At 39.9% G+C, this 16619-nt stretch overlaps 1 protein-coding gene across 1 annotated transcript in view; it reads right to left on the bottom strand.

Moving 5' to 3' along the window:
- Positions 1-14862, bottom strand: part of EML4 (EMAP like 4) — a 229080-nt gene extending 214218 nt beyond the window's left edge. The window contains exon 1 of the mRNA XM_067565040.1: positions 14150-14862. Within this exon, the coding sequence (XP_067421141.1) occupies positions 14150-14174 (25 nt within the window). The 5' untranslated portion in view covers positions 14175-14862. The remainder of the gene's footprint in view (positions 1-14149) is intronic.
- Between the last annotated feature and the right edge of the window lie 1757 nt (positions 14863-16619).

Below are 16619 nucleotides of genomic sequence, written 5' to 3'. Positions count from 1 at the left end.
GTCAGGTTTTGGTAAGAAAAAATTAGACGAAAATATAACACCAAAAAATTAAGTTTTGCAAATTTTCCAATGGAAACCGACATCTGAGCAGTAGCAGCAACATTTGAAAACCTCTGACCACTACAGCAAAAGCTTTTAAAGCTCTAGTCATAATTTAACAAACATTAATATTAAATTGAAAATATGAAAGATTTGTCATGGAGGACTATTCTGGCTCCATACAGTCTAATCTGGTACCCATTCCTGAATCTGTATACTAACTAATGAAGCATAAATGTGTCCTCTATGCAATGTGCTTCTGCTCTATGGTAGATCTGTAGGGAAGTAGTGAGCTCTCTAACAATGCTATTGATCTCTGTATGGTCTTCTCTGTTTTATTTCTGTGTTTTCTCCATGTACTTTAATATATAATCACTGCAGAAACCCTGAAGATGTACACATCTGTGCACTTAAAAACACTATGCATGTAAGCTCTGGATCTAGTGAGGTGGTTAAACAACCATCAGGAAAAAAATAAAAACAGCCCTTTATGCCACCCTCACAGTCAAATACTTAAAAACTACCAAAACTTAGGAAAAATATGAAAATTGACTAAGATATTGAGTGCTCAAAAGTCAAGAGTGCCTGGACCATATACAAAACTGACATGAAACATAATTAGCCTCCTATTCTGAATCTATGGTAGAATTTCAAAGGGGGGAAGGGGAGGAGAATTCATTTAAACTTTCTCTTTCTACATAGCTGGGCTACTTCCTCCCCATCACGCCACTTTTACAAGGCAGTATTTCTGGGGCTACAGCTATTTCTGGGCAACACTGTCCTACAAGTTTCCTGCCAGCTGTAACGCGTTATCTGTAATTCACTCCTGCCTAGAAGCCGTATTTAAGATCAGAGTACCCATTATCTATGGACTGTACATACACATAGGAAGAAAGTTCTTGGTGCTTTCATAACTGCAAAACTCTTACAACTATATGTATACACACCACTTTAAAAAAACTAAATAAAACAGTACTAAACAGCTAATATTTTCCCCCAATTGAGGTGTTTCACTACTGAAGTATCTGACAATTGAAACCTATCACAAAAAGTTTTCACTAACCCATTTCTCTGTTTTTCTTTTTTTAAAAAAACACAAATTCAATCTTGATTTCATCATCACAATTTAAACACCACACTTGGGCACAGAAAAGTTCTAAATGCTGCTGAAAACTCACTTCATTTGATGTAAAATTAACCACTACTGGCATTCCAAAAAAAGAAAGAGCATCTGTTTAAACATTGCCCTACTATGCGTGTTTGGCAGATTATCTCAATAGCAAAATAGTGTAAATTTGCTAAAATGCCTCAGGTGAACCATCATTTTCTAGATTTGACAATAGGCACAGGTATAACTGAGACTAAATTTTAAAAATCCACAGTAAATTCAGATTAGAATGTTGAGTTCACAGAAAAAATGCAAATTGACATAGAACAAAATCCTTTCACCAGAGTTATTCTGGTAACATTACTTTACAGATACAATCAGAAATGCTATTTGGATCTACATAAAGTCAGGGTGGTAGATCGCAAAAGTGCAGATTACCTTTCAGATTGTTTAGTATCCCCATTATTCCATAAAACCGCTCACCTGGCCTTGCAGTGGTCCTGCTTCAGAAAAACAATCACAGTCAGACCAATAGCTTAGAAATAAGCTCTTACCTACTCCTAGCATTGCCTCTCACGATGTTAGAGTTCACATTTTGTCCCAAGGCATCTACTAATAAAATGCCCCAACAAAAGTTCTGAGATATTTTCAGGTTGCCTAAAGAGAATATTTTGCTGGCAATTTTGCAACAAAAAGAGGAGTAAAATAATACAGTAAGTAGAAACAAATATGTCACATTACAGTAGAACAGTAGAGTTATGAACATTTCGGGAATGGAGGTTGTTCGTAATTCTGAACAAAACGTTATGGTTGTTCTTTCAAAAGTTTACAACTTAACATTGACTTAATATAGCTTTGAAACTTTATCATGCATAAGAAAAATGCTGCTTTTAACCATCTTAATTTAAATAAAACAAGCACAGAAAGATTCCTTACCTTGTCAATTTTTTTTTAAAACTTCCTTTTTAATTTTTTAGTAGTTTTAACACAGTACTATACTGTATTTTTTGTTTTGTTTGGTCTCTGCTGCTGCCTGACTGTGTACTTTTGGTTTCAAATGAAGTGTGTGGTTGATTGGTCAGTTCATAACTCTGGTGTTAGTATTACAGTAGAACCTCAGAGTTATGATGTAAAGCATTGCTAGGCTGGCACTTAACTTGAGTGACAAAGCAGAGCTTAAAGTACAACTCTAGTCTGAAAACTGAGTATGTAAAAATTGCATCTTAACTGAACCTTAATGGTTCTGATTATATATTCAGGATAACATCTGCTTACTTGAGTGACAATACTAAATTTTTACCCATTAGCCCTGCATAGCTAAGCTTCAATGAGCCGAATTCTATTCCTTCTTGTGCATCACAGAGTTTTTATTTTGTTCCAGTTACACTTGTGCAAACCCACTGAAGACAATCTGGAATTACTGAGGGCTTTATCTGGACTTCATTGCTGGTGACAATGCACAAGATGGAAAGAGTCCTGCCTCTCAGAACAGAGGCTCATTTTGCAAGGCTGGAAGCAATATAATTTTAAACTAAGCATTTTTATACAGAATTCATTAAAAGACAAAACACAGGATCCAATTATGCCAATTTTACAGGGCCATTTTGATAGCAGAACCACACATTAAGACCCTTTAAAAAAATCACCCATAACAGAAGAGTCTGGGTCATACCCAGAGCTCCCATGAGCTTCATGCCCAGAAAGCTATGCAACAGCGTAACCAGAGCTCGCCTTTCTTTCAGCCTGATTCTGGCTGGGTTCTAGCAAATGTTAATCTAAATTAGCTTGTAGTATTAAGTTATCACAACCCCAACACCAGACCAAAATAGGCATTTTCTTTGTTATGTTTGATCATTAGAAGGCATTTCTATCTGAATACTACATTTCTAAATAAATAAATATCCAAGCAAAATTCCTGAGGGATATCTGACTCCTCTAAACTACACCAATGTCCCTTTTCTTTTCCCCTCCAAGGCTTGCACACATAGTCAGTGGTTATACATTTGTTTACTGAAGTCTCCAAAAAGTGGTTGAGTGTACTTCATTACAATGCAAAGACAAGTAGACACTTTGCAGCCAACACAACTCAAAACAAAAACTTACATCCATATGAGCATAAACAACAGTTATTAGCATCCTCAACACATTTATCCTATCAAATTTTTATTTGAAAAGCAACACACTGCAAAATGAACTGCTTGAGTGTAATGATTTTAAAATTTATTACACTACTTAAATAACAATTTTCAATGGGGGAAAATGTATGTATTATATACAAAGACCCTTCCTCAGGTTTTGAATGAGGTAATTAATTACTAATGGTTTCTGATAAGACAACATCAAGTTTGGTTACAAATGGCTTTATGAATTTTTTCCATCAGAACCAGGAAAAGGTTCAGGCCATATTTCACACAAGTTTGTCAATAAAATTTACATAAACAGGCTAGACCTCTCTGAGGCACTGTATTTGAGGGTCTGCTGCGTTTACCAGAAGTCAGACAACACTGCATTCAAAGACCACAGTGTGAGGCTGTAACTACAGAACTCATGTGATAGCAACTTAACATCAGTGTCACAGAAGAAAAGGTACCTCTTACACACAAGTGGGACAGCCACACCATGTAATCACTGAATGCTGTGGCTATGTTCAATGTATGTCACAGAGTGCACTCTTCTCTCCATGATACTAACACTGCTATTATGAGGCTTGTACTTTGACCCTCCCGGTTAGCTGTGCTAGATAGAGAGGATATACAACAGCACTATGATAAAAGGTTTTATAGAGAGATGGATAAATCAGATCAGGCATTTTTTAAAAGGAACGATGGGGTTTTGTTTGTTTTTTTAAGAAGCTTAAGCATTTGGTTTTGGTTTTTACTGGCATAAGTTTTAGTTCTTCACTTTTTTTTTTTAAAACTTGCCAGCAAAAACAAAAAGCAAACAAGCACTTACAGTTATTTCCTTTAAAAAGTCACCCGAGGAGTTTCTTTAAAAATTAAGAAAATAAACCATCCATAAATTATCCATCTTTCCCTATAAAGTGCTGCAGAACTAATAATCCTGTGCCTTTGTACAGAATAACACCACCTCCTCCAAGGATCTCAAAGCACTCTATAAAAATACGTGAACTTAGCCTGACAACACCCCTGTGAGGGTAAGTATGTGTTATTACCTTTTTTTTTTTTTTTTTTTAATCAAATGGAGAACTGAAGCACAGTGAGATTAAGCCCAAGTCACCCTGAGTCTGTTCAATTTTCTGCGACAGAAGATGGAACAGAATCCAATTCTGTGGGCGGCCAATGCAATGCTCAAACCACACAATCAGCTCATCAGTAGCAACTGGGTGTCTTTCCCAAGGAAGCCTATACCAACTATTGCCACAAAACTTCAGCTTCTAAGTTTTTGCTTGTGAAGAGAAACATGAACCATTTTAAATATCCATGCAGCCTACCTAAGTCTGCACACATCCAGTTCCCGTGTTTCTGCTCCTGCTCATAGCTTCGCTGAGCTGCAGCAGAGTAGAATTAAAAACACTGATAGGTATCAGTTGCTGGTCGTAACTTGGGAGGCAACGATAAAAGTCAATCAATACCCATTGAGTCCCACTCCTTCTTGGGCTGCTAGGACCACTGATTACATCACTAGTCACTCCACCTCCAGCCTGCCTTCTCCCTTACCCTCCCATCCCATAAACTCAGCACCTGCAACCAAACTATGATGGCTTCTTGCCCCACATCTTCTCTGCATTCCAATTCCCCCGGTCCAGCACATCATCAGTCAGTGCCATGATCTGGCCCACAGGCTAAACCCTTTACTGCAGCAGCATTTTTATATGGGGCTTAAGTTCCACTAATAAAACAAAAGTAATTAATATTTTACACTTGGACCAAGATAATCGTGAACATTGTCTTGAAGCACTAATTTTTAAAAAAGCTTTCCTCCATAAATATTTTTCTTTTAGAAAACAGCTACACACATCCTGCATTTCTCAGAAACCGATTGAAAATGACTTCTGCTGACCCTCCTGATGGCTCAGCCAAAGAGGGTCACAGGAGAGATACCATGCGACTTGTTACACCAAATAAAGATACAGCTTGAAATGCATCAGCATACAGCAGCTCCAGAACATTTGTGGTATGCAGATAAAGAATAAACAGTTTGCATCCAGTCTGGCTGAATAGCTTGCAGACCAAAAAAATCTGAGCAAACCATTGCCAGTTGGCAGGTTAAATTCAAATGAAGGCAGATTTCAAGCAGCTTAAGTTCAAGTCAGCTCTAATTTCTGTAGGTTCATCAAAGCCTAAAATAATGTATTCCATTAAAAAGATATTAAAAAGAATGGAGTTTATAATTAAAAACATTTCATTGCCCTTAAGAGAAAAAAAAGTTTTACTTGGTGAAGATGAATATCTGCATCTAAAGCAGATGCAATAATGCATTATTAATGTAATGTGCAGAAATTATAAAGATCCTATTTATGTAAGAAATACCATCAAGTCTAAACAAGCATAATAAATGGCTTTATTACTCAGAGATTTTAGTGTGAAGAAAAAAAAATAAAAGAACGCTACGAAGTTCTCACACAGATGTTTACATTTTACATTTGCAAAATGAAGAATTATTTCTCCACTCCTGCCCCTAAAGAAATGCTCACCCATACATTTGAAATTCTGAGAAACAAAGATAAGCAAGTTATAGTCTGATCCTGTTGTGATCAGATCTGTGCACACAGACACTTTCACCGATACAAATCCAATTGCAGGATTGGGGACTACATTTGTGACATTTAAACCTTTTTTATCCAGTTACTAGTCACAGACACAAACTTTTTAAGATACAAATTATTTCTAAACCTTTAAAATGTCAGTGGAAATAAATCATTTTCCTAAATACAATCTGCGTTCCAAATGTATTTATTACCACCTCAGAAATGTAAATATTTTTTTAAACAAAAACAAAAACCCCTATTGAATTGTCTGTTTTACTTGGTTTACAAATTCTTTTTCTGAAATTCTAAATGCAGATTAAATGGTGGATTTTGTTTAACTTGTGCACTAGATTCTAAAAACCAAGAGGACAGCTCTAGATATAGTAATTGTTAGTAAACTGCTGCTGTGAACTTGCCAACAGGATCTCACAGCTCTCTTTTCTAGCTTTGTCTTATAACAATAATGACAATAGGGATTGGATATTTTATTTCTTATTTATACCCTTAAAATTTACTGTACTGTCTACTAAATCATAATTTTAAAGGGACACCTTTAAGAGTAAAAAAGTAAAAAATAAATAAATAAAATAAATAAATAAATAAATAAAAGACAGCAATAGGAACCGCTAACTTCCCATTGGAACAAAGTTGTTATTTAACTTTCTGAAACAAGAAAGACAGGATTAAACAGACATACAGTAAATTTTATTACATTCAAATGAAAAGTTTAATTTTGCTGTTCTCATGTTTTAAGCGTCTAAGAGTTCTCCCATTGCTGCTCCCCTTTGAAACTTTTCCTTTAAAAAGAAAGCTTCAGTCCATATTTTTAAAGTGTTCTTTTTAAGATTCTTATAAAGTTTAATAGTCAAAAATGGCAAAAAGATTTACCAACCAACATTACACCTATAAAATGATCTTGTGTTCTAGAGGGAACCCACACATATGAATTAAGCAATGATCTCAGGATTATATTTTGTCTATAAGTATTCTTTCACCACAAGTGTCTCATACCAAATATACGCAAGAAATGTAAAATTCCAGCCATCTTTTTTTTTTTCTATTCCACATGGTCATATCCCAAAATCTACCACTTCTGGGAAAAGAATTTAGTCAGATGTACCATGGATATTTCAGTCCACAATTTCATATTAGCCCAAGTTTTGTCTATTACACATAAAACCAAGAGGTAATTTAAGATACATTACAATTCTAATATGTATGTGGCTAATTCTTGGACTCTATACCCAGCCTAGAAAACTGAACTACTTATATTAGAAACCATTGACCTTATCCATGCCATCAGTTTTTAAACACAACTCTTAGCTGAAATCAATGTGGTAGAGTGGAAGCCAGATTCAAGATGGAGCAGCAGCTTTGAGGGACTGGTCTCTAGACTAGAAGTTGGGGGACAGGAAAATAACCAAGAATCAGTGAAGAGAATTCTCTATTAAACTGTGAAGAATGGATCACAATACCTCAAAGCAATGCTAGAAATATATTTATTAAAAAAACAGACTTTCTGTAATAAAAATAAATTTCTAAAACCAGATTTCAGTACCTCACATCTTACCCCACCCCTCTATCTCCAGTTAATAGGACAAGAGAATAAATATTCTTACCCACACAAGTAACCGCTAATCATATGCATAGAACAGAGTTGTTCCCAGGTGAATAGTCAGCCTAAAGACTGCAGACCACATAATTTTGGACTTCACTAGAAGTCAAATTTGCAATGACCATGGAAAAAATGAAGCTAGCTAGGAGTGGGGTGCAGATCACCAACAGAGGAGAAAGTACCAGAATTCTTATTTGCTACCTCAACAAATTGCAGGGTCTTAGAAAGTAGAACTGAGCAAACAGACAAATCAGATCTGGCCTCCAAACGTCAGAGTAATTGGGGAACCAACCAGTGGGAAAGGAAATCCAAGACATAGCTGTATTTAGCATACACATTCTACTGCAACTGTGGGGGTAAGAAGAAAGACTCACTGTCTAGAAAAAGAGCTACTGCATCCAACTAATAAAGATGGATTGGGTTGGGGAGGCTCAGAAGGAACATTGTTACATTCACTGATGGCACGTAGCATGAGCAGCTATTACAACCAGCCAAAAAAGAAAGATCTTAAATATAAAAAGAGGTGGGGGAGGAGAATAGAAAGGCTTGATGTTCCCAGATTTAGCCATAAACTCAGGCCTGAAATATTTCTTCCTTTTCCTTTTGAAATACTGCTTTTGTAGCTGACCTGATTTCATACACATGCACCACTTCTGCTAATAATGACTCCCTGAACTATCAGCAGCATCTGACATCCTATCTAGGAGCACACCTTTTATCAGAATATCCACATGTAGGTTTTTTAAAGCTGATTTATGAATCCAAAGTGAAAAACAGCAGCCTATTCACATGGATACCCAGCTTGCTACAGTGTATTCTTCCCTTTAGGAAGCAACAGAAAATGCACTCAAAACTGGAATTCTATGATGCCTAAAAAATGAAACAAATGAACTAATAAAATTACAATGCGACACTACACCTTTTCACTATTAAATGAAGTACATGGACCCTCACACTCACCAGCATTCCGCATGCTCTAAATTAAACTCATTTTAACACTTCCTCTGCAGTATGTTAGGAGTAGATGTAACAGAAAGTATGTCCTTAACACCCTTTTAGTGATGACACTACCCTGATTAAGAGAAAGGATTAAAAAGGGCCTGATGCAAGTGGAAGAAAAAATGTTCTGTAACTGCAGAAAGAGAAACGGAATTGCTTTTGCACAACAAAGACTACCACTAGGGGTCTCTCTGTAGATTACTAGCAGCAGAACTAACAATATAGTGCAATTTAACAAGTGCATTAGTCTCTCTCAAGTTTGAGGTTGATGTACAACCTCAATGAATTTTTTTAAGTATTGTTTCTTTGAATCTAGGTCTTGCCAGAGAATTATTATGCTCAAGTCAAAAAGTATTGGGCTAAAGAGCAAGAAACTCTGTGAGTAAGAACAGTGATTCTCTGGACTGTTCCAGATGTTAACTACTCTTCTAAAGAAAATACCCAGATTTTTGTTTGTTTGTTTGTTTTTAAACAGCAGTGTTACTTACCAGTCATTCCCAACATTTACAGTCAGTGTAGTCACTGCACAAAAGGTCACTTTTGCAATATACAAGCATTTGCTTCTCAGTTGTTTGACATAATGAAGGAGGGCTACTCCCAGCCAATTAATTCCTATTTTAACAAGATGGACTACCCCAGGATGTCAAAAAGCCACCAACTGTCTTCTTTGCCTGTGTAACTGACAGCTGCTGGTACCAATCAAATTAATCTCTCCATATCAAGCCATAATCCTGTTCTGTTCGGGTTTTAATTTTTAAGGCAGGCACAACTCATCAGCCCGACAACAGTATGATCTCTCAAACAAAGGCCCAGCAAATGAGCTAAATTGAACTTACTGCTCGTGCCAACAATAAAATTGCTGACACACCAGCACACTTATTTCAGATGCCTAGAAGGGGAGGGAGGGGACACATCAAAAGTGTAGTAATTTCTGCCTTCATACACCTGCCCAAATAGACCGCGAACAAACTTTGTTGTATCTAGTCACCTCATTTCCCACTGTACTCAGCCCAGCCACAGCAGAAAAATGACTCACATTCGTCTAACATTACCTTCACTAAGAGAGAGAGCAGCGGGGCAGTGACCATTTCAACAGATGGCCCCTCAAATCTAGCAGCTTCTTCCAGAGCATCTGCAAGTTTAGCACAGCCCAAGATGGCCTTTAGTGCAGCCAGGTTCACCAATCCCTTGCTCTTCTAAATCAATAAAAGGAGCATACGTTTGGTAAACAGCTATGTAGACTAGGAGCGCTGGCAGCAGACAAATAAGTATCAAGATTTTCCAGTCATCTTATATGGCAGCTGGCATGTAGAATAGGGGAGGAAAGAACAAAAAAAGGAGGAATTAGAAAAGCAAAAGCATTTGTCAGCTATCCAGTATATAACGCTATCACCCATCTCTGCCATTTAGTAACAGTATGTGGTAAGAGTACAGATACCCAGATCCCATACACATATTATGGCCCTTTATACATCGCTATCTCATGAATTTCTCCAATTCTCACAAACAGTAATATTGGAGGTTGGAAAACTTGGTTTCCAATCACTATGGCTCTCCTTCCGTCTTGTTTCCCTGAAAGATACAGCTAGTAAGTGAACACAAATGTAACACTCTATTACTTATTCTTTTGGTTTGCTCTTCAGTGGAGAATAGTACTGATTTAATCTTTTCATCAAAATATTTCCAGTCTTTCAGTGAAGAGTTCCCTCTACTGCTTCAGGGCATAGAGCACCAGTCAAGAGCTAGAATTAATAAGAATGTGAGAGTTCTTTATTTTATTTTATATGCTACCATTCTGCCAAAGTCTACTTTGTTGGAAGGATCTTGTTGAAGTGTTTTATACCATATTGTTATAACATGCTAAAGACATTTCTGTGTCATAAACATCCCAATCCTGATTATACATCAGGCCCAATTATCACTCTGCAAGACAATTAAGTCCAAAATGCTTTGAAGTTCTGACAGACAAGAAATAAGAACTTCACTATTCTGTTCTATTAGGAAATCAATAATTGCCTCAACTCTGGAAGTTAATTTATAATGTATGAATTTTATATTCTTGTTCAGTAATACACTCTCATGTGTTACGTACAATGTTGTATTACCCAGATCTCAACAATTTTAAAAATTACATATAAAAATGGGTTTCTTTGATCTGTTTATTCTCATAAAAGTTTCAACAAGAAAGCCAAAAAAAAACAGCTGAGTAAAGTCTTTTCAGCTTCAAGAGACAAGTTAGAAGGTCTGCTTGCGCTGGAGGGCACAATCTGTAATAACTTTTTGCCTTCCAGTTAATAATGACAGGACCCATTATTAACAGGACAACTTGCTCTGCAGCAAGCATGCTTGGCTTCTAGAAAACACACACACACACACACGCTAAAGTACTTTTACTCACAGAAATCAAACTCAATTTCTATGCTTTACTCCAAATTAAGTAAATATATAGCCTTCCTGAGACAGAAAACGCTAAAGTATACTGTTTTGATGTTAATTGGAAGTGTTCAAAATTTCAAACAATTGACACATCGTGTTTGGATTATCAGTAAGTGCAACACACAAATAATCATAGTCACAGAGGAAAAATACACAGCATGACTCAAATGAAAAGCAGGATAGCTATATAAAGTGTCTTATTTCAAAGCTAAAAATTCTAAGAATGACCTCTCTTCAACCAAAGCCCAGAAAACAACTTGTAAGTCAATGTTCACTAAAACAATAAAATAAAATCAAAGACCAATTCACAATGGATGTAAGATCACATTATATATAATTTTAAAATGTGCATGTTGAACCACATTAAGTCCTCATTAAATTTTAATATCTTGATTGTTTCCTGACCAAACAATGGTACAAATTAAGGGCCAAATCTTGCAATCCCGTACTCATGCAAGCAAGCCTTATAGATGCAAGTGAGGTATATAGGACTATTCACATAGATAAGGGTTACCCATGAAAGTAAGATATTGCAGGATCTGACTGTAGTAGACTTAATGCCTTACCAACACCAGTGTCCACAAAGAAAATGGCACTTTTAGAACCAATCTCACGCACATTTTATTTCCTGACATAAGGAAAAAAAATAGCTTTAGGCATGCCAGCCTAGCACTTCATGTGTTAGCACAGTACTGATACTCTTTTTGAAATGCTGATCAACTTCACCAGTGGGGTGAAGATGTTTATAAATATTAACTGTATTACATTTGCATGTGTCACCCGTAGGCACAATTTTTTCTGGAAACAGAACCCTTATAATTTCCTCATGTGTCACTTTTTGATCACAAGGCATAAAATGACCATGAAAATTATTCAAGAAGGGATAGAGGATAAGGCAGAGGGCCAAATTCAAAATAGCATACTGTTAATTATGGTTACAAGTTTGGTTCAGGCAGATGCCCAAAATGCCAGAGTAGACATTTAAAAAACCTAAAAGGTCAGAATCACACTCAAAAGCATTTAAATAAGTAACTTTTTCTAAAAAAAAACTGAGACGGATTTACTATTATTATGGATTTCACAGTAGGATTGTAAAATTGAGCTAACAATCTAATCTTTATAGGGAGAGACCTATCATACCACTAAAGGTAGACTTGCAGGAGTTCTCCCTATCACAGCTTTTGTTACGGAGTAAATGCAACTGCAGTGAGAAAGAACAAACTTTGTTTAGGTACTGCAAATGAACATTTATATGGCATTATGAACAAAATGTCCAACCTTGTTTAATCATCTCATTTTTTATCAGTTGGAAAATATTTATTTATATATGCACTAGACATCTTTTATATAAAATGAAAGCATTTTTAAGGTTATGCTCTGACTCTGATTTCATTATTATTATTTGCACTTTTTCCTCCTTTAAAAGAGTTCATAATATGTACTGTTGAAAAAAATTATTAAAGAAACTTATCCTGAGTTGCCTTATTTTGAATAAAATCAAAGTATATTCTATCGCTAAAAACATACACAATATTTGTTCTAAGATTTTTAGAATACCAACCAAAAAAACCAAAAAAACACACATTTGTGAAACTATTTTACCTTTTATTGTTATATGTAACTCCTGAGAGGACGCATGACTGAGAAATAAGAGAAAAAATCATATTTTGACAGTTCTTTGTGTATATTCAGTGGACCAGATCCTCAATTTGCATAAATTGTTGTAGCTCATTGAACTCAATGGAGCTATGACAGTTTATACCAGCTAAAGAGCCCACCCAGTGTTTTTCTTCCAAGTCCAATCCTACAAATGTAGTTTACCCAGGCACAGGGTCCTTCTGCACAGTGCTTATGATCACCATCTTGGTCAGTTTCTTCTGTGTGGGTCTGTCACACAGCAAAAGGAGAGGGGAAAAATGAATATGAAAATGTTACTGTAAAACCACAAAGGGTAGAGGAAGAACAATGGGGCAAGCCTATCTGAAACTACCCATTGTATGAAACTAACCAGATTTCAAGTTGGTGTCTCTTTAAAGAGCTGATTGTATTCCCCATACACACAAGCAAATCCAACATTTTCTTCTTTCAGTCGCTGACCTGTACACGTTAATTTTACCATGACTGCAATGTAAAAGATATAACTTACTCAATAAAGCCTTATTTCCTGTGAAACTTTCTAGTTCCCTTTATTGTGCCTGAAACACAACTAAGCTGCTGGTCACACGTGGGTAAAATGCAGGCATTTCCAATCTATGCAGTTAACTTAAAAATTGCTAACAGTGAGAGTGAGAGCACAGGAGACTGGAGCGCTTAGGTCGTGCACGCTCCTAACCAGGAGAGCGGTGTGTGATACAGAATCCCATATAAGCATATGAGAGGCAGAGCCATGCACTTCAGAAAGGAAAACATGGATGTGGGCATAATCTGGGGAACGCAGCAATGACGAGAGCGAGGTTCCCCTCCTCCTGCCCACCGGTTTCTGAATGAAGACGCTCCGCTTCACCCCCATGCTACACCGTCCAACTAAAATATGCCCCTGCTGCTACCCGGCCCCACCGTGAAGACAGAGGCCAAACCACCTGCCTGGACGTTGGGCAGCATGTGGCAAGCATGTGGGAGGCAGCCCGCCCTCCGCCCCACAGGTAGCTTTCGCTCCTTCGCAGCCTCTCGCTGGCGCAGCCCCACCCGCTGCCCTCCAAGCCCACAGCCCCCCACCCCCGGCACGAGACCCCCCGGCTTGCGCCCAACCAAAAACCCCCTCCCCAGCCCCCGGAGCGGGGAGGGAGGAGCCATGTTTTACAGCCTCCGCTCCCACCTGGTTGTTTCTGCCCAGCGAGGGCTGTAAGTGGACGCGTGACGGTGCAAACGGGAGCAGGGATAGCGCGAGGCGCCTCGCTTGACAGCTGCTAAAGCGAAGCCAAACAAAAGCAAAGTAGCACCGCGAAGTGACGCCCGCACTCCCCTTGCACGCGCGCTTGCAAGCAGCAGATGGGACCTGAAGGAGGAGGCTCTTGCACTTGCTAAAGTCTACCCCCGTGCGGTGGGGAGCGATCATCACCCACTACGGCAGCTTTAAAGCTGCGCTGGCTGCAGGCACTGGGAGAGCCGGGCTTCCCCCCGCCCCGGCCGCATGCTTTTCGCAACGTCTGCACGGCCCGGGGACGGCACCGCCACGGCCGGCTGCAAGATCCCCTCCGCCCCGGAGTCTCCCCAGGAGTTGGATGCTACAGGCTCCGCCGCTTACCCAAACTGCCGGCAAAACCGTCCATTTTGTGTCGGGAGAAGGCGCGCTCCGCTGCCCCGCCGAAGCCGCTGGCGCTAGTGGAGGCGGCGGGGGAGGCAGGTTCATTCACCCGCAGAGCCCAGGCGGCCGCGGCTCCGCGCTGGCTCCCGGGGATCGCCCAGGCTCCGCGGCAGCTCCGGCGCCCGCTGCTGCTCTCCTCACTCAGTCACTGCTCCGCGACCCAGCGCTGCAGCAGCACCAGCGCCCCCGCCTCCCCAGCTCCGGCTCCTCCTGCGGCTGTCAGTCCCGCCCAATAGCGCCCAGTGCTTTCGTGCTTCCGACTCCGCCCCCTGTTGGCAAGCAGGGCTTCCCCTGCAGGCTAGGTGGGAGCCCCTCGGGCGGGGCGTGGGGCAGGCCGGTCTGCCCTCCCGAGCCTGCCGGCCATGGGCTCCACTGGCCGCGGCTGGCTGGTGCAAGTCCTTCCTCTGCGCCTGCCCGGCTGGGCACCGGTGCCCCTCGCTGCGCCGAGCAGCTCTGCCTAGGCGGCACCGGTCCCGCTCATTGCACCTCTTCGCTTCTCGGCGCAGGTGCCCCTCGCTGTGCTTGCGCCCGTGCATGACAGGGGCGCTAGGCACTGTCCGGGCACTCCCTGCGTTCTCTTTGGAGCCCCGCTGACTCCAGGGCGCCTGCTCCTTTGGTGTACACCGTGCCCTGCCCAGGGTAGGTGCTTTCTGCAGAAAACTGCTGCCTACTCTGAAGAGCTGATCACAGACAGCGTTCTGACAAGGAGCAGACAAGGGGGCTGCCTCAGGAGACATCCCCCCTCCCCCTTTTTGTTCACTTTACTGTCGGAATGTATTGTTGCACAATATCTGAGTTACTGTGTTTCAACATAAGGTAGGCACCTCCCTGTGTCTGCTAGGGGTGTCTTCATGTACCTCATCTCTGTTCACAGCAGGCCCTTCAATGAGTCTGTGCAGATTCTGATTCCAGGCACTTACGCACATCGTGTTGTATGTATGCACCTCACTGCAGCCCTGAACTTAGCCACCTTCTGGTGTTTACCTATGCACCTGCTTGTTTCTTCATGATCCCTTTTTATTGGTAGGGCTCATAATTTCACCTCAATAAAATATTTATACACGAATGAAAAGCAAGGCAGAAGCATGCACACAGCCCATACTAACATGCTTTATGTGGGAAACTCAGCTAAATAAGAGCTGGAGAAAACTGAACCCATCCCCCACCACCCACAGCCAAGCAGCGGTGTTGCAGCATGCTGCAACAGCAACTGTTTCCCTCCACTTCCATTATAGAGGGGGTCCCAGCCACTGCACTTAGGTGCACAGATACTTCCCCTTCTCCAGCCTATCCTAACACTGACATGGAGCACACTTTCCCAGGCCTTCCTAATACACAGACTTTCTGCAAGGGAGTGATTTTTTTACCCAGTGAGAATGTCATATTTATTCCTGCAAGGTTTATATATATAAAAGCAAACTGTTGTGTATTTTAGGTTGCTGTAGCAATAGAGTCAGATTATTAGGGGATAGCTCAGCCAGTCCTTGCTGGTTTTAGTGTAGTTCAATAAATACTTTTAATTGGTTTGCATCTCTCTGTGTTCTGTGCTGATTTCTCTCTGAAGACAAGTACTTTCCAAGGATTTAACATAACAAAAGTGGCAACAGAGGATGGGATCAACCTGTGCTGCATCAGCAAGGAAGTAAAAGTCAATGTAAGAAAAAAACCTTTTTGCTGTTTTGAGGGCTGGGCTGTTTACACTGAGGGTTCAAACTTGAACTAAAACAGGCTCTGCTTTGTTCTGACCGAAGTGAAACAGACAGACTGGCAACGGGAAAGAAACAAAAGCAGTGCTAGTGAATGGAAATCACCAGAAAATGTGTGTGAATGGCCATAACACACATGAATAAAAGACACGAGAAAGAAAAGAGAAAAGAAAAAAAGAGGGGCAGCAATGTTACCCTTACAGGGCCCCTGGGATCTTTTGATGGTATTCTAGAGGAATGGAACTCATATACTGAGCGTTTTCAGCTTTTTGTTATTGCAAATGAAATTACAGATTCAAAGAAGGTGCCCATTTTCTTAAGTGTCGTAGGAGCGAAAACCTATCCTTTATTGCACAGTTTAGTGCACTATGATAAGCCAGAGACAAAATCTTACAGTGACATTGTGAAAATCCCGGAGGCACATTTTTCTCCAAAACTGCTGGTTGCTAATTGCAGAGAGATTTAGGCTCCACAAAAGGAACCAAGAAGAAGGTGAAACAATTGTGCAATTTGTAGCAGCTCTGAAGAAGCTACAGGAGGAAATTGAAAATGGAGAACTGAAGGGAGGAGAAAGACTTAACATTGTAGTGTAGACATGCCCTAAATTGACATAAAACAGCTTATGTCGACCTAAGTATGTAAGCATACTGTGAATTTGATGATGTGTTAAATGACACTGTATGTGATCAGTTAGTGTGTGGTCT

This window comes from Emydura macquarii, unplaced genomic scaffold (genome assembly GCF_026122565.2).
Source record: "Emydura macquarii macquarii isolate MOO-44397 ecotype Brisbane River unplaced genomic scaffold, CSIRO-AGI_Emac_v2 contig_2676, whole genome shotgun sequence".
NCBI classification, from domain to species: domain Eukaryota; kingdom Metazoa; phylum Chordata; order Testudines; family Chelidae; genus Emydura; species Emydura macquarii.
The sequence above is the reverse complement of the archived record's forward strand: the minus strand, read 5'-3'. Positions and strand labels throughout refer to the sequence as shown.